General features: G+C 42.3%; 1 protein-coding gene across 1 annotated transcript; it reads left to right on the forward strand.

The window, feature by feature from the left end:
• Positions 1 to 276: 276 nt before the first annotated feature.
• Positions 277 to 17,933, forward strand: Zfp75d (zinc finger protein 75D). The gene is made up of 4 exons (NM_001409006.1): positions 277 to 525; positions 10,774 to 11,260; positions 12,904 to 13,030; positions 14,842 to 17,933. The coding sequence occupies exons 2-4, from the start codon at positions 10,856 to 10,858 to the stop codon at positions 15,513 to 15,515; spliced, it is 1,206 nt and encodes a 401-aa protein (NP_001395935.1). The 5' UTR covers positions 277 to 525; positions 10,774 to 10,855; the 3' UTR covers positions 15,516 to 17,933.
• Positions 17,934 to 18,847: the final 914 nt, after the last annotated feature.

The raw sequence follows: 18,847 nt of genomic DNA on the forward strand, positions 1-18,847 counted from the left end.
ACAGTGCAGGTATTGCACATCTCAAGTTTCCATGCAAATTCACGGGTACACACAGAACCATCCCCCTGCTTCACAGGTTGTAAACTATAATGAATGAAGTGGAGAGTAAGAGTCTTAATCTTATGGGCAAGGTAGAATAGGAGACTGTGATCACTGTGTGTGCCCTCGCAAAAAACCGCAGAAATAGATCCTGTCCCTACACCCTAGGCATAGTCAGCTCGGGGAGGAGGGACTTAGCACAAGGAACTGAGGAACTCGTTTCCGGGCTTTTGCAGTCCGAATCTTTGATTGGCGGAAATAGCTACAGGGGAAAAGACTCCTAGCGCAGAAGCAACCCCTGGGATGCGAAAGATTCCTAGGTAGGCCTATTTTCCGTGGTGTGACCAGGAGCAGATCAGATGCCTTTCAGGTTGCTTCTATTTCCTTCCCTTAGAGAGACGAGGGAGGAGCTGCTAGCGGCTGGTCAGTAGAACTTTAACCGGACACCATATTGGCCTCTAGATTTGCAACAAGTTTGGACACCGGGTAAGCAATGGATGCCTCAAACACTCATGGAGAGTCTTCGGAGACCATACATAAACGTCTTAATCTGCATGGACATTCAGACATTAGGAAAAGAAGGGCTGCTTTGCTACTTTTCATAGGTGGACAGTATTGTCATGGAAGAGAATATCGAGAACATTTTTATGGGTTTGTTCGTGGAGAAGGCTGCTCAAAGCACTCTACCCAGCAGTGCAACTTGCATAGGCACACAGCTGGAACGTTGGTCCTGTCTGACACTTAGAAGTCTCTGACGGCTTTGCAAGGAATCTGTGGAGGGGCCAGGATCTTAGCAAGGAGTCTACATAGGGAATAGAAGTGCAGATGAACAAGCTAGCACTTGTAAACCATTGACCACCATGAAGCTGACCGTGAGAGCGCTGGGGTAGTGGACCTAATGCATGATTCGTGAGACATTTTGGAGAGATTTAGCTCATTTTGAATTCTCTGTGTGGTATGGGTATTTTGAATAGGGAGTGTAGGGGAGCCGAGACATCGTATCCCAATGGTCATTGCTGTAGAAGGAGATGTAAGCTTTGTATGGTGTTGTTTCAAGTGGAAGTCTAGGCTACCTGAGGAGCTGACAATGCTCATAAGGGCTGAGCCAAATCTCCAGAACCAATAAGCCATTTTTCAAAAAATCCTTCACATGAGTACATAACAGGAATTTGGGGTTATTTTGGGTATGGTGTTGTTGTTTTGTTCTTGTTGGTTTTGCTGCTGCTTTTGGTTTCCTTGCTACTAGGGGGATTTCCTCCTGTGAATTAGAACCCAATCCCCCCTTTAAGTGCACCATGTCTTCTCAGTGTGTTAGGTCCTACCCAAGTTGCGACTTTTTCATGTGGACGCCAACCCACTTTCCAAAATTGGTTTCCTGGGGTAGCAGTTTGTCTCGCCCACCTGAAGGCCTTTGTCCCTGCTTTCCTCCATTTGAAAAATGATTGGTTTTATTCATTTTCAAAGTATGAGTGTTTTCCCTTGATTCTTGTATGCTTGCCTGCCTGCCTGTATGTGTGTTATAATTTGTCTGGTTCTTTGGAGAGCAGGAGACATGACTGTTCCTGTGGCACTGTATTTTTGAACAGAAGTCAGTCCGACAGCATGTAAAGTGTCAGGATCGAACCATGGTCCTCTGAAGTGGTAGTGCATGCTCTTAGACTCTGAGCCACCTCTGAGATCCTGTGAGTCCCAGGGATGTGAATCAAGTCATGAGGGGAATTTGTCTGCTCCTTTAGTCCCTGAGACAACTTGCCATTCTCAACAAAAGACATTTTAAAGAGACATAAATTTTTCTGCAAGTGATGTGTATGTGTGTGTGTGTTTGTGTGTGTGTGTCTGTGTCTGTGTGTGTGTGTGTTTGCCTATAAGAGTTTAATTGAGCACAGGCTTAAAGACTTGAACGATCCTCTCATTCCGAAGATTCTACTGAATAGTCCTTGTTCCCTCCATGTGACTATGTGGTAGATCACGGTGTCTATGAAGACAAAAGCGATCCTATTATTTTCATCCCCTCGTGTTTTGGTTAAAGCATGAACTCAAGTGCTGGACCTTCTTTTTGTCACATTTTAAGAGAGTAAATTATATGAAGGAATGTAGGAAGTCATCGAATTACTCCAAGCAGCCAGCCAATGGTGCTACATTCTTTAAGGCCAGCACTCACTGAGCTGAGGCAGGTTGATCTCTGAGTTTCAGGTCAGCCAGTTCTATAGAGCACATACCAGGAGAGCTAATAATATTCCAAGGAGCCCTATCTGAATTTATAAACAAAAGTATAAAACTAACATGATGAATACATGAATAATCAATTCCTAATATGAAGTTATTACCTGCAAAGACTAGTAAATTGTAATAATGACAGACTTGAGAATAGTGGGACAGGAAATACACAGGACCCTTGAGAAATTGAGGGTTTCTAAAGATAAAGCCTCAGGGTTGGAGACATGGCTTAGTGTTGAAGAGCACTGACTGCTCGTCCAGAGGTACTGAGTTCAAATACCACCAACCACATGGTTCCTCAAACCATCTGAAATGAGATCCGATGCCCCTTCTGGTGTGTCTGAAGACAGCCACGGTGTACTAATGTATCATAAATAAATGAATTGTCTAACAAAGCCTCAATTATACATCTCAGTGTGGTTTTGAATTCTCTGTGCTCCCTATGCCTCTGTCTCTGTCTCTGACTCTGACTTTACCTCTGCCTCCGATTTGACTGTGAATCTAAATCTGCTGCTGACACTGACACTGACCCTGACCCTAATCCTGAGTCTGACCCTCACTCGGACTCGGTCTCTGACTCTCATTCTCACCCTGACTCTACCTCTGACTCTGATTCTGAATGTTACTTTGTTCCTGCCCCTGACTCTGACCCTCACTCAGACTCTGTCTCTGAGTCTGACACTGCTTTCCCCTTACTACTGTGGTAACACGATCATTAGTTCATTTTTCAAAGACATCTACTATAGAACTCTTTTTCTATCACCATTTACTCTCTAGATTGAAGGGAAACCATTTGATTTGATATGATTCATTAACAAAATCAAAGATGTATTCCAAATTCATAGGGCAACAATTGAAATTAACTGCCGTTCATAAGAGTTCTCAACAAAATGATTTGTAACCAATATGTTAAGTGCAGGAAGAGGGCTTCAGTGAGAGAGTTAAATGCTGTCTTTCTTTCAATGTCATAAATACCGGGGCCAAAACTAAAAGAGGAGGAGATTGCTTGTGTTTACAACTCTAACTGTCTAAACTGCATTAGCTAGGGAAGTCAGGACAGGACCTGAATCAGAACTGTACCATGGAGACAGGTACTGAAGCAGAGGCTATGGTAGCACCCTGGCTTCCTCTCCTCAAAGTCACACAAATGGGGGATAAATAAACAGCAAAGTATGAAAAAGAAGTAAGGACAAAATGTATCAAACAGGTTGACCTACATCAATATTTTGAGGTCTGCCCCTGATAATGTCTATGATTATTTGGATGTGAAGTTGTACCTGGTACTCTGTAAAATGTATACTTTTCATCATTTGGATTGTAGGTATGTTTGTACCTTCAAGAATGTGTTTGTTGGCTGGGTCTGCAGCTATGGAGGTCAGAACCTAGCGTCAGAACCGGCACAGTATGAGATAGAGGTGGCTGTGTGATACAGAGTGGGCCCTGGGAATTGAACCCCGGTTCCTCTGCAAGAGCAGCCAGTGTTCTTACCCTCTTAGCCAAGCACGTCTGCAGCTCCATATCTTTTCATGTCTTATGAAGGGTGTTCGTTAGAAAGTTTCTTAGAAGGTCACGGTTTATTATAGCTTAGATTAATGCATGCAAGGGACTACAGGGAAAGAAAGAAAAGAAAAGAACAGAAAACACAAGGCCAAAAATAACAGGATCAAAGAATGAGAAAGAGAAGAAGCAGAAAAGGAAGTTTGGTGGTGATCTATGGGAGGTCTCCCTAGGACTGTACTACTGTCCGAATGATCGCTGTACCGAGAAGCATAAACAAGGCAGGTACCTCACTTTAACCAGTGCTAAGATTGGTCCAATTGGGATTGAGGATTCAGCTAAGTGGTAGAGCACTTGCCTAGCAAGCGGAAGGCCGTGGGTTCAGTCCTCAGCTCCGAAAAAAAAAAAAAAAAGATTGGTCCAATTGTATTTGCCCTTTTCGACATGGGCTTCTAGCCAGAAAGGGCCTCCGTTTTACAAATTCACAGCAGCAAGCTTTCAGATAAGCCTCAGTTCGACAACTGGACTGGGTATAGGTTAGAAGCAGCAGGATTCATTAAGGTCCATGGCCCATGGACCTGAATTCATTATAAGGGATTCCATTATTTTCAGCAGGTCAGCTTCTCACCAGAATCCGGCCCTTAAATACGTTCTTCAAGTGACTATCAGATTATGACCGAGAGCTGCGCCAGTGACTTATCTCTTGCAGAGTCTTGTTTGTTTCACTGAGGACAGGGATTCGATTCCTAGCAGGTATATGGTGGCTCTCACTGCCTGCATTCCGGAGCCAAACGCTGCTGCGCCCTCTTCTGGACCATCCAGGTACTGCTTACACGAAGTCTCCATGCAAACACACATGTACACACCCAACTATAGCCACCTTCACGTATCTTAAAGTAAAGTGAATGAAGCGTAGACTAAGACTCTCCCTCTTCTTGGAAAAGTAGAATAGGAGAGTGGGATCGCCTTGTGCGGCCTCACAGAAAACCGCGGAAATAGGGCCTGCTCCCCGCCCCCATAGGCATGGACAGCACGGGGAGGAGGGGCTTTGCACGAGGAACTGCTTGCTGGGCTTTGCTAGACAGACTCTTTGCTTGGTGGACACATCTTCAGGGGAAAGTACTCCGAGCACAAAAGCAACCCCTGGGATGCCAAAGACTCCTAGGTAGGCAAATTCTCCGTGGTGTGACAGGAGCAGACGAGCTGCCTTTGCATGTTGCTTCTATTTCCTTCCCTTAGAGAGAGACAAGGGAGTAGCTGCTAGCGGCTGGTGAGTTGGACGTTAACCGGACACCATATTGGCATGTAGATTTGCAACAAGTTTGGACACCGGGTAAGGAATGGATTGCTCAAACACTTGTGGAGTGAGAACTTTGGAACTTCTTAGTCTGCAGTGACATTCAGACATTTGTGAAAGCATGGCTGTTTGCTACTTTTCATAGGTGGGGTGTACGGTCATGGATGAGAATCTTTGAGAGCGTTAGTGGGACTTTGCTGGTGGAGAAGGGCTCGTGACAGTGCTCTACCCCAGCAGTGCAACTTGCATAGGCACACAGCTGGAATGTTGGCCCCGTCTGAGACTTCGGAATCGCTGATGGCTTCGCAGGGAATCCTTGCCGGGGCCAGGATCTTAGCAAGGAGTCCAGGTAGGGAGTAGAAGTGCCCAGGGACAAGCTAGCGCGTATAAACCATTGATCACCATGAAGCTGACCCTGAGAGAGACGGGGCACAACACCTAATGCATGATTTGAGAGGCATTTTGGAGAGATTTAGCTCCTTTTGAATTCTCTGTGCAGTATGGGTACATATAATAGGCCGTGTGGGGGAGCATAGTCCCTTAGGGCAACATATCTTCTCGGTGTTTTAGGACCTACTCAACTTGCTCGTTATGAGGAGGAAGTCACGACATTCTGTACAGCCAGTTTCCTGGGCATTCTGCCCTGCTCCCACATCGCAAGACCCCTTTTCTTCCTTTCTTCCATTTTGACAATGATTGGTTTTATTCATGTTCCAGGTATGAGTGTTTTACCTGCATTTTTTTACGTTTCCATGCATGTAGTCATGTTACAATTTTTCGTGATCCTTGGAGCCAGAATACATCCCTCTTCCTGTGGCACTGTACTTTTGAAGAGGAGTCAGTATGAGGGCATGTGGGGTGTAAGAATGTACCATGGTCCTCTGAAGTGGTAGTGCATGTTCTTAGGCTCTGAGCCACCTCTGAGATCCTGTGAGTCCCAGGGATGTAAATCAAGTCATGAGGGGAATTTGTCTGCTCCTTTAGTCCCTGAGACAACTTGCCAGTCTCAACAGAAGACATTTTAAAAATATGTAAATTTTTCTGCAAGTGTTTTCTACATGCTTGCTGGTCTTTGAGTGTATGTGGGCCTGTGTGTGTGTGTGTGTGTGTGTGTGTGTGTGTGTTTCTGTGTGTGTGTGTGTCCGCGTGTGTGTCTGTGAGTGTGTGTCTGTGTGTGTTCTGTGTGTGTTCATTTGTCTATAATAATTTAATGGAGCACAGTGCGAAAAACTTGAAAGATACTTTCTTTCCAAATACTGTACTAAGTAGCCCTTTTTCTCTGGACCCGGCTTTGTATATGAGGGTGCCTATAAGGACAATGGAGATCCTATTGATCCCCACGTCTTGCAGTTAAAGCATGGAATGCTGTGCTGGGCCTTCTTTTTATAACATTTTAAGACAGCAAATCATAAAAACAAATGTAGGCAGTCTTCTAATTAATTCATACCAGCCAGCCAATCGAGGGACATACTTTAATGCCAGCATTTACTGGGCTGAGGCAAGTTGAAATATGAGTTACGGGTCAGCCTGGACTATAGAGCACTTATCAGGATAACCAGAAATATTCCAAGGAGCCCTGTCTGAAATTAGAAGTATAATTTACAAACAACATAATTAATGAATGAATAAACCAATTTCATTCACAAGAAATTTCAGTCCTAATACTTACCTAATATGAAAATATTACCGTAAGATAATAGCGAAGTGTAATACTGCCCAACCTGTGGATAGTGGGACAGGAAATAGACAGAAGTTTGAGAAAATGATGATTTATAAAGTGAAATCCTCCGGGGCTGGCGACATGGCTTAGTGGGTAAGAGCATTGACTGCTATCAAAGAGGTTCTCAGTTCAAATCTCAGAAACCACATGGTGGCTCACAACCATCTGCCAAAAGATCTGATGCGTCTTCTGAAGACAGCTACAGTGTACTTGTATATCAGAATTAATAATTTTTTACAAGGCAAAATTATACATCTCAGTGGTGCTTGGAATTCTCCTTGCTCTATCTGCCTCTGCCTCTGCATCTGACCATGTCCCTGCCCCTGATCCTTCCCTGACCCTGAGCTTGACCCTGAACCTGACCCTGACCCTGACCCTAATCCTGACCCTGACCCTAATCCTGACCCTGAACCTGGTCCTGGCCCTGCCTCACACTCTCACTCTCACAGTCACTTACAATCTGCCCCTGACCCTGACCCTGAACCTGCCCCTGCCCCTGACCCTGACCCTGACCCTGTCCCTGACCCTGACCCTGCCTCTCACTCTCACACTCACTTTCACTCTGACCCTGACTGTGACCTGATCCTGACCCTTATTCTGACTCTGACTCTACATTTCTATTAGTGAATGGTTAACATGCAGATTATTTCAGTTTTCAAACTTTCTACTGTAGAATTCTTTTTATATCACCAGTTGTTTTCTCTCTAAATTGTAGGGCAACCATTTTAATTACTTTGAGTCATCAATCGAATCAAGGATGTCTTCCAAATTCATCGGGCAACAATTGAAACTTAACTGTAGTTCATCAGTGACTCCAATGTTCTCAAAAGAATGATTTGTAACCAATATGTAAGTGCAGGAAGATGGCATTAGTGTGAGAGTTAAATCCTGTCTTGGTTTCAGTGGGATAAATACCAAGGCCAAACCTACTAGTGGAGAAAAAGAGCTTTTTTTTTTTAAATTGACAACTCACACTTTCTAAATCTCATCAGCTAAGGCAGTCTGGATAGGACCTGAATCAGAGGTGGACCATGGAGATATGAGCTGAAAAAGAAATAAGCTAGAATACTGGCTTAATCTCCTCCAGGTCACCTGAATGTGGTGGAAATAAACAGCAAAGGATGAAAAAGAGAAAAGGACAAAGTATGTCAGAAAGTTGACCTACATAAATATACTGAAGTCTGCCCCTGATAATGTGTGTGATCATTTGGATCTCAAGTTCTACCTGACAGGTTGTACAATGTATACTTTTCATTATTTCTACTCTATGAGTGTTTTCCCCTAAAGAAGGTATCTGTTGTCTGTGTCTAAATCCTCTAGAGGTCAGAGGATTACTTCAGATCCCCTGCAGTAGGAATTTCAGGTGGCTGTGTGATCCAGGGTGGACTCTGGGAATTGAACTCAGGATCTTCTGCAAGAGCAGCCAGTGCTCTTCCCCAGTGAGCCATGCATGCCTGCAGCTCCACATTTGTTCATGTCTGAAGAAGGTAGTAGAAATGCAATGTTTCTCAACAGGTCCAGAGGAGATAACTATAGATAAAAGCTTGCATGTGGCTGACAGAACACAAAATAAATCAAAGACAAAAACACTTCAAAGAGACAGAGAAAAACCTGAGAGGGAAATCTGTGATCTAAGGGGAGTTCTGTCCAGGACGGAACTACACTACTGAAAATCATAAAACAGTCATGTCCCCAACCCTGACCAGTGCTAAGATTGGTCCAAATGTATTGGCCCTATTGACCATGAGTTTCTAGCCAGGAAGGGCCACCGTTTAACTGATCCACAACAGGAATCTATCAGATAAGCCTTAGGTCAACGACTAGACAAGGTAAATGTTAGAAGCAGCAGGATTTATTAAAGTCCATGTCCCATAGGCCAGGAACCATTTTAATGGATCCTATGGCTTCCAGCAGGTCTTCTCGTCTCCAGAACCCAGAGATTAAATAGGTTGTTCACCTGACTGTCAGAGGAGATCCGGCAGATGCAGAGGTGACTTGTCTCTTGCAAAGGCTTGGTTCTTTCACTGAGGACAGGAATTTGATTTGCAACACCTACACTGTGGCTGTCTCTGCCTGCATTCTGGTGCCTTACGCTGCTCCGCCCTCTTCTGGACAGTGCAGGTATTGCACACCTCAAGTGTCCTTGAGAACTCACGGGTACACACAGAACCATCCCCCTGCTTCACAGGTTGTAAACTATAATCAATGAAGTGGAGAGTAAAAGTCTTGTTCTTCTGGGCAAGGTAGAATAGGAGAGTGCGATCACTCTTTGTGCCCTCGCAGAAAACCGCAGAAATAGAGCCTATCCCTACTGGGTAGGCATAGACAGCACGGGGAGGAGGGACTTAGCCCGAGGAACTGAAGAACTTGTTCCTGGGCTTTTGAAGTCGGACTCTTTGATTGGCAGAAACAGCTACAGAGGAAAGGTCTCAGAGCGCAGAAGCAACCCCTGGGATGCGAAAGATTCCTAGGTAGGCCTATTTTCCCTGGTGTGACCAGGAGCAGACCAGATGCCTTTCAGGTTGCTTCTATTTCCTTCCCTTAGAGAGAGGCCGGGAGTAGCTGCTAGCGGCTGGTCAGTAGGACTTTAACCGGACACCATATTGGCCTCTAGATTTGCAAAACGTTTGGTCACTGGGTAAGGAATGGATTGCTCAAACACTCGTGGAGTGGGAGTCCTGGGGGAACACTAGGAAATTCTCGATCTGCAATGACATTCAGACATGGGGCAATCAGGGCTGCTTTGCTACTTTTCCTTGGCGGGCAGTTTTGTCAGGTATAGCATTCACTCCTGCATCCACCAAGCTTGCAGATTCCTCTAGCTCCTGATCATGATGCCCAGAAAGGGCCATTTATCCTAAGAGATACTGGCTTCTGATACCTAAATCTTGGTAGTGTCACTGTATTTCTTGTGTCTGGGTGAACAATTAGACATAACCTATACCATAGTGTACTTGTTGCAGCCTTTGAATTTTGATGCTCTTTCTGCTGGATAGCCTGCTTCTGGGAAATCAGACTATGAAGACTATCCTTAGCCTGAAGTGGACAGAGTTTTAGTCTGACAAATATGAAGTCTGGTTAATGCTTAGTTCCTCTTAATCCGGACGTTTCCTATGTATAAAATCCTTAATCATCACCATCCCTGGTTTTTGAAGAGCCTGAGTTTTACATGTCTTGTAAGCCAACGGCAACTACATCTTTCTCCAGTTAAACAGACCCCTGGATACACTGGACAGATTTGTACTTTATAAACTGTTCACAGTTACGCATCCTCCATGTATCTGTGGTCTGTCTCCATTGTGGCTATTGTGGGGCATTTGCTGAGACCTGTTCAGTTCAGTTACCTTTGTTCTAATGATATAGCTGATCTCACTGTCTCATTTTTCCTCTTGGTGTGAATACAGTGAAAATGGAAAATGTTAAAGGGATTGTGAAGCAAAAAAAAAAAAAAAACCATCACTTATTGTGAAAGAGTTAATGGGCATCACCAGTAGTTTTCCATTGAGTAAAACTGAAGTATTCAGATTACCTGTTACAATTCTCAAAAACCGAAATATGCCCTATTTGTGCAAAGTGGATAGATGTGCAGAAATGAGGTTTTTTAGCCACTGTGTACTTGTTCTGTCATTCACCAACTTTTCCTAAACCAGCAAAAAAAGCATTGTTTGGCACTTGTCTTTACTGAGCTATGCTGCAGTCTAATGTGGAAACACAAAGGAAAAAAGCATAGCTTCGGGGGTGTGCATTCTCATAATACTTGACAGGTGACTATAAAGGGGAGGTGGGAAGATTTCTGTTCAGTTTTCTTTGGTAATAAATGCCAAGTAAATCTGTATCATATAACTGTCTTTTCGTTGTCTCTCTGTCTCTGTCTGTCTGTCTGTCTGTCTCTGTCTGTCTCTGTCTCTGTCTCTCTGTCTCTCTGTCTCTCTCTCTCTCTCTGTGTGTGTGTGTGTGTGTGTGTGTGTGTGTGTGTGTGTCCCTCCCTCCCTCTGTCTCTTAGGAAGAAGAGTTGACCTGCTGGTGTCTCAGTTGTGAAAAGTGGTACCAAGGGGACATCAGTAAAACAGTTCCTGTAGCACGTGATGAGTGAAGTGAATGAAGATGGCTGTTTCAGCACTCACATGGGAGCTGTGCAGGAAAATAACAAATCTATGCAAGATAACTCAACCAAGAACAGTCATGACAGTTCCCAGACAAGAAGTCATTCTCCCAAAAGTGCCCAGCAGCAGTTCTGGGACTTCTCTTATATGCAAGTACCTGGACCACTAGAGGCTGCCAGACAGCTTCAGGAATTATGCAACCAGTGGCTGATGCCAGACACCAACTCAAAAGAACAGATCTTGGAAGCTCTGGTGCTCAAGCAGTTCCTGACCATTCTGCCCCAGGCAATGAAGAACTGGGTGCAAAAGCATCATCCCAAAGATGTCCAACAGGCTGTTACTCTAGTCAGCTGCTTGGAGACACAGCCTGATACAGTGTCCAGCAAGGTGAGAAAAAAGACTCCTTGTAATTCACAATGACATAGGGCAAAGGTAGATATGTCTTGGTTGGCAGTTATCAAAGAGTGAGACAGCTTTCATTCCCTTAGAATGGCTAGGCAGAATCGAAAATCACTCTATAAATTTGAGAATCCAAGCAAAGTCTTTCATGGCCTTAAAGTGGAGAGGTGTTTTTTGTTTGTTTGTTTGTTTGTTTGTTTACTTCTTTTTAAGGCCAGGAATTGACAGTGATAGATTTGCTCTAGCAGATCTAAGTATAGAAGACTTGAGATGTTAGAAACAGTGAAATGAAATGCAAGAAAGGGATGTTAAGGGGTGGTCTGAAACATGTTATAGCACTTACAGAGGCTACAGTAGAGGGTACAGAACAGAAGCACAGCTTAGACAACTTTGGGGAGAGTGCAAAGGAAGCAAAAGTGCAGAAAGCAAAATGGAAATACATTAAAGAAACATGCCCACAGAGAGGTCGAGAGACTCTAGATGCTGGGACCAGTATCCTCTGTTGAAAATACATCCCCGAGCTGAGAGATAAGGACTTCCACTGGCCTGTCTATTCTAGTGGTGCTGCTAGTGAGTGAGGATCCAAGTTACACCCCCAGTGACAACAGAAACCACCTCCATTCAGAATCCAACCTTAGAATATCAGGCAGAGTTTATTTTTGCTATTTTGTGGTAACCAAATCATGTAGAGGGAGGTTGGAACTCATTTGTCTCTTCATTTTTCTCTTTACTTTCTTTTTTTAAATTAACCCTTTCCCCTACAAGATCCTTCCTCACTTCTGAGAGATTTGAAAGTTAGGCTGACAGAAAAAGCTTTTTTTTTTTCCTTTTTCTTTTTTTCAGAGCTGGGGACCGAACCCAGGGCCTTGCGTTTGCTAGGCAAGCGCTCTACCACTGAGCTAAATCCCCAACCCCCAGAAAAAGCTTTTTAAGTTCAGTGTTTTATCTTTTACAGAGAAGGAAAAGAGAGAAATCACTTCATGAGGGATAGTACCCAAGAAAGCAAGTGATCAAGGTAGCTTTACAGCAACACACCAGTATGCCCAATGCTGATGGTGTCTTGAGCTGTGGCTGTGTTAAGCAGCCACAGACGCTGCTAAATAGTAGAAGTGTTGGAAGAACTCAGATTGCTTTTTGTTTTTTATTGCTTTTATTATTTTAACTTTTTTAAATTCAAAATTGGAGCCATTTGGGGCGGCAACACAAGACATGAGCGAACCAAGGAAACTGGTCTCCATAGACACTTTTTTTTTAGTAAGAGGGGCTATAGAATTTTATTGCCACTTGTTTGAAAGGAGCCCATATGTAAACATATTATTTAAAGTACTTAACGTTTACCTTCTTCAGACAGCCTCATTTTAGCCTTTTCTCTGCTGCTAAGACCCCTAGTGTTTTGGCGTTTCTTAGACCTTACTGACCTCCAGGCACCTAGACTTGGTGTGATGACAGTGGAAACTGAATAATTCCCAAGTGATTCACCAATCCACTTGCCTACTTCAAGCCGTCTCGGTTTCTCCACCTAAATTCTTTACTGATAGTTTCTTCAGCATGCAAGCTTACCACATGATTACCAGGCAGGCAACAGAACAGCTTCTGCAATCGACTACATTCAAGTCCATTCTTTTCTTCAGGACTTAGTAACATTTGAAGATATAGAAATGCAGTTATCTGAGGAAGAATGGGGTATACTGAGCCCTTCCCAGAAGACACTCTACAGGGACGTAATGCTGGACATCTACAAGCTAACAACCTCTCTAGGTAAAGATACTGCCTTTCCTTTGTGTAAGTTGTATAACCTGGACTGTGCTTGTGAAAAATATATCCTGCGAGAAATCCCCTGTCGGACAATAATTGATTTAGATTGCTTCTTCACTGTTGAATCAGGAACTTCTTTCTATTTTCCGGATTCTGCTGTTTTATCGGATGTTTGGCTTGCAATTATCTCTGTTAAATTATCCTTTTTATCTTCCCACCATGAGCTTCTACAGAATAATAGTTCTTTTCTCTTGTATTTTATTGTATCTTATCTTATTTTTGAATTTTGCAGGATATAGTTTCTGTGTGTAGCCTGGCAGTCCTGGAGCTCATTCTATAGACCAGGCTGACCTAGAACTCACAGAGATCCACCTGCCCAAGTGCTGGGGTTATAGCATGCACCACCACCCAGCTCAGCATAAATTTTTTTTTAATTTTTGTGAGGATTAATTTTTCCTGTTAGAATGCATGGTCCTGCCATGAAGGCTAGAACTCTTAACTCCCTTAGCTGTAGATACCTATAACTTTTCCTATATCTTTTTGTTCTTACATTTAAGACCATGTCATTTTGAATTAATTTACATACAGTATGAAATTGAGGCTGAGCCTGAGGCTGATTCTTCTTTACTCTTTTATTCTTTTACTCATACCTATCTGTATGAGTCAGGGCTCTCTAGAGAAACAGAAGTTACATGAATATATATATATATATATATATATTCATACACATATATATGAATATATATTCATTCATTTTATACAACTTTGATGTATATATTATATATAATTTATTTATATATATTTCTATTATGTATAATTTATTTTATTAACGTGGCTGTGGTCCAACAATAGCTATCTACCAACGGATGGTCTAAGAATCCAACAGTTGTTCAGTCTATGAGGGTGGATGTCTCGGGTGTTCTCAGTGTACTCTGGAATCCTGAAAAAGTGGGCTCTAATGCCACTGAAGGAATGGACTTAACCGGATGGGGATTTAGCTCAGTGGTAGAGCGCTTGCCTAGCAAGCGCAAGGCTCTGGGTTCGGTCCTCAGCTCCGGAAAACAAACAAACAAACAAAGGAATGGACTTGCCTATGAGGCCATATAGGCATTGTGGGAAGGGGAATATCAACGTGGGGAAGAAACGACTTCCTGAGCAGTTATAGCTGGGTCTCTCCTTCTAGTTCACTTCAGTGTCTCTTAAGAGAAAACATCTCATGCCTGCTGTGCTAAAGATACTTCTTGTTCGTTAGCCTTTGTGTGACAGCATCTCTCTAGATGGTGCTGTTTATACATGTAATTGCCTCTAAACTTCTTATGAGATGTCTCTATGCTTAAGGAAGACAGGTACACTCTCCAACCTGCTTATCGTTGGCAAATACCAATAATTCCTTTTCAGAATCCAGTCTGGTTTGCGTGCTATCTACCTCATGGCTTCACATTCAGTTTGAGAAAGAAGTAAGCCTATCCAGGCAGCCTTCTGCAGGTAGTTTTAAGATTGGAAAATACTGGGTTTGAGTTGCTGCTTTCTTCTAGGTGTTTTTGGTTTAGTTTTTCTGAAATTCAGGAGTCCCAGAATTCTTTGCCCTCTTCCTACGTTTTAGAATCACCTTCTGTGGCTTCTGACACTATTTAATGGGCCTTTTGCTGTACCCAACAGAGCGGATCGAGGACTATGGATCTATACCATTTTTTCAGCCTGGGCCAGAATCAATAGTTTATGTATTTCTTTAATTATTTTCAACAATTCTCTCCGTTCCTTTAAATTTTATTTTCTAAGAAACACCTAACTGATTCTTTTCTTTCTATGAACAGGGCTTACGCCAAAAAACGTCATGGGAAATGATCAGCCTGGATCTGCTGCTACATCAACAATAGAAGCGAGACCATCGCAAGCATCAAGGGCCAGAAAGAAAGCTTCCCGGAAAAAACACAAGGATAAGCGCAAGGTGCAGGCTCCTCCAGGCACAGAAATAGGGGTAGCTTCAGTTTCTCAAAAGCAGATTCTAAGACCTGTGGCTCACACAGAAAGCAACATAGTACACAAACCATATAAATGTCGGCAGTGTGGGAAAAGCTTCAGAATTCCTTCTGAGCTTGCTAAGCACCAGAGAGTTCATACCAAAGAGAAACCTTTTACATGTCAACAGTGTGGTAGTACTTTCCGCTGGAGTTCAGATTTTAAAATGCATTGCCTGGCTCACCAAGAAATCAAACTACATCAGTGCTCCTGGTGCCAGAAATGCTTTAGTCGTAACGCAAACTTAGTTAAACACCAAAAAATTCATACAGGAGAGAAACCCTTTAATTGTATTGAATGTGGGAGACTATTCATTCAGAAATGTCACCTCATTAAACACCAGCTAATCCACATTGCTGACCGTCCCTATACATGCAACCTGTGTGAGAAAACATTTAACAGACGCTGGAGCCTTCTCAGACACCAGAGCATACATAGTCAGCAAACTCAGACAGAATTCCCGTGCTAAGGAAAATTAGCATATTGCAGGGACAGAATGTAGAGAAGGTTAAGAGTCTAGAAAATCATGGAGAGTTATGTTTCATATCATAGAAAGATATCATAGAAAGTCTACACTGTTTGCTACTGCATTTCATTTTCAGTGTTAACCACACAGTTTTTCTTATGACTTTAAGAATAAAAGAAATGAGAATGTTTGTCAACTATGTCTATAGCTACATTTTTCTTTGACACTATCCTCTGGTGTCAGATACCATGAACTCTGATTTTATTCTTCACACTTTCTCAGCAGAGGTGTAAAATGCTATTAGCGCCCATGACGGCAGGAGGAATTTATATGCATGAGATGGTTTCAGTGGCTATAATGTTTATCTCCATAGACGACCAAAATCAAGTATCACTTTATGAACAAGATGAGAGGATTGTGTTTCTCCTAAATGTTACCATTGTAGTTGTCACCCCGAGTGACATTGTCTAATTTCAAGGAAGTTTGGGGAGCACAAGAAGACCTGAAAGGCAACCCAAACCTAAAAAGCTGTAAGCACTTGAACTCCACTTGTGATTCTCTCTCTGTACACACTCGTTATCCATCTCTGTGGAAGTGCATGAGAGCAGGGATTCTACACACTGAAAGCTTCCAAATGGGAGCATACCATTCCAGTGCCGAAAGAGAGGTCTGCTTTTGTGATCTCTTAATCTTAAATGAGTATAGCTGATTTTTCTATAGAAAAGTGTGAGCATTTAACTTACTGATAAGGGCAGCGGGTTGGGGCTTATGTGCCCTCTTTGGCATGGTACACATCTCATAATGGAAGGGGTCATCAGGAAGTAGCCAGGCAAAGAAAAACCGGTGGCTTATGATCGAGTTAGAACCAGAGTAGACGGAATCCTAGATTTATGTTGAAATCACAACTGCTTGGCCAGGAGGATTTTGCTTAAGATGGCCGTAGATTCATTCAAGTCAGAGAAATGAATCCAGATTTGTGAGTTCATGAAAGATGGATTACATTGTGCTAGCTACTTTAAGCAAGTACACACACACACACACACACACACACACACACCAGTGTGAATTCACTCCACGAACTCAGGGAATAAAAAGCTCCTTGATAAGAATAGTGTGAGATAAGTTTTGGCTAACAACCAAAGACAAACTGGCCTTAAGCAGAATTTTTAGTTAATTAATTAATTAATTAACATCCCAACCGTAGTTTTCCTTTTCTCTCCTCCCAGTCCTCTCCCTTCCCCCATCCACTCCTCACTTTCTCTTCAGGAAAGATACATCCCTTGAATATCAACCAGCCTTGGCAATTCAGGTTGCAGTAAGACTAAGCTCATCCTCATGTCCTGAGGCTAGACAAAGTCACGGCCTGGCAGAATTTGCCCCTTTTGATATGGAAATAGAGCTTAATGGGTGGCAGCCTTGGTGAGCAAATGTTAACAAAAGTACACACTCAGTAACCATAAACTCTTAATTATATTAGAAGTATGGCTTTACTTTAAAAAAAAAAAACTCTTTTTACAGTTTCTATGCCTGCTTCGTGACCTGCCTATCTTACAGGCCTGGTAGAGGAAGTGGTCCTTTAGTCAAGTTACACTTTTGCATAACAATATTTCCTAAGCAAGCATCTTGGTAAGCCCTTTAGAGTAACAGTTTATTATTTCAGCTGTTCCTTCATCATAAGGAATAAAACACAAACACAGTACATAGCCACAGTTTCTGTCCATCCATGAGGAATTGGACTGTGGAATTTGCTCTGCAGATTATGAGCCTCTGAACTGGGCAATGGCGTATAGATGTTGCTTTGGGCTAAATGAGGACTTAAAGGACAACTTTATTAGGCGTTCAGGTCTGCTTGTACACACTGTTATTGGATAATAAAAGGGGTAATGAGAGCTGGCACTTTAGAGCAGAAGCATTTGTTCCTGATCAATATGGAAAGTTTTATATAGTTCTTGAACCTCATCTCTGTAAATTTAATAATTTTAGACTTAAATTATTAATAAATAATAAGTGAGACTGATGAGCCAGCAGTGACGGAACTTTAGCTCCTATGACAGAATTTGGTTCAGGCATTTGGTGTTCACCCATAGTTTTAATTTTCCATGAGGATCTTGCTTAGTTTTCTGTATGTATAAGTGGATTTTCTCATGCACCTTTTCCCCGATTTTAAATTCTGAGCATATGAAGAAAAGTGATGTTTCTATTACTTATATTAGACTGATTGCATAAAAGCTTGTTTATCTTTTCCTATTTCTAAATGAGCATTTTATTTCAATTTGTTGGTATATTGTATGCATTAACTATTTGATGGTTGTCTGTTTATTTTTGGTTGATCTTAGGCATAAAGGCAGCCTTGATAAAATGTTTGGTATGGGGGCTGGAGAGATGGCTCAGCGGTTAAGAGCACTGACTGCTCTTCCAGAGGTCCTGAGTTCAATCCCAGCAACCATACGGTGGCTCACAACCATCTGTAATGGGATCCAATGCCCTTTTCTGGTGTGTCTGAAGACAGTGACAGTGTATTCACAAATTTATTTTATAATAAATAAATCTTTTATAGAAAGAAAGTTTGGCATGGAATATTATTAATTTTATTTTTTATGTTTTTTGCATTTTATAAATGAAAAATATTTTCCACACACCTCAAAGTGCTCTGTGGTTATAAATTGGCTTTTCAGTTAATAATATACAATACAAACTATTCTACTTAACTCTTCTGGAAATGAACTTATACAGTATTGTCTGACTTGAAACTGTACCTAAAATTTGATTTAACCAAACCAGTGTCATCTTCATGAGGAAAGAAAGTACTACTGTCTGTGGTTTATAAAATGAAATAGATACTTTGACAATAAAAGAAAGGAAAGAGGGCCTGCCTTCAGCAGCTGGATGAAGTCTTAGAGTATGACATGTGAATCCCCTAATTCAGCAGCATCCAGGGCACCCAAAATACACAGAAGCTTCTGGAGATGTAGTATGAATAACCAACTCTCCAGGAATCCAAGGCAAGTTCTTCAAGCCAAGACTTACTTGTAAGAAAGTAGGTGGAAAGGCTACTGTTTGCATGGGAGGTTTGTAGGAAACCATTTTCAAGGCCTATATCCAGTCTTTCTGGAACTTCCTGTTGGAGGTCTGTTTGTTTTTATATTATTTTATATCTTTTAATATATTTGCCTTGCTGTGCACATGTCTTTGCATGTGTACAAATGTGTGTAGCTATGAACACACACCTCAACACATATGTGGAGATTAGAGGACAACTTGGAAGAGCCCATTCTCTTCTTCCACCGTGTAGATTTCAGAGATCAATTTCAGGCCCTCCCCATCCTTGGGTGGCA

Source organism: Rattus norvegicus, chromosome X (assembly GCF_036323735.1).
Source record: "Rattus norvegicus strain BN/NHsdMcwi chromosome X, GRCr8, whole genome shotgun sequence".
Lineage (NCBI taxonomy): Eukaryota > Metazoa > Chordata > Mammalia > Rodentia > Muridae > Rattus > Rattus norvegicus.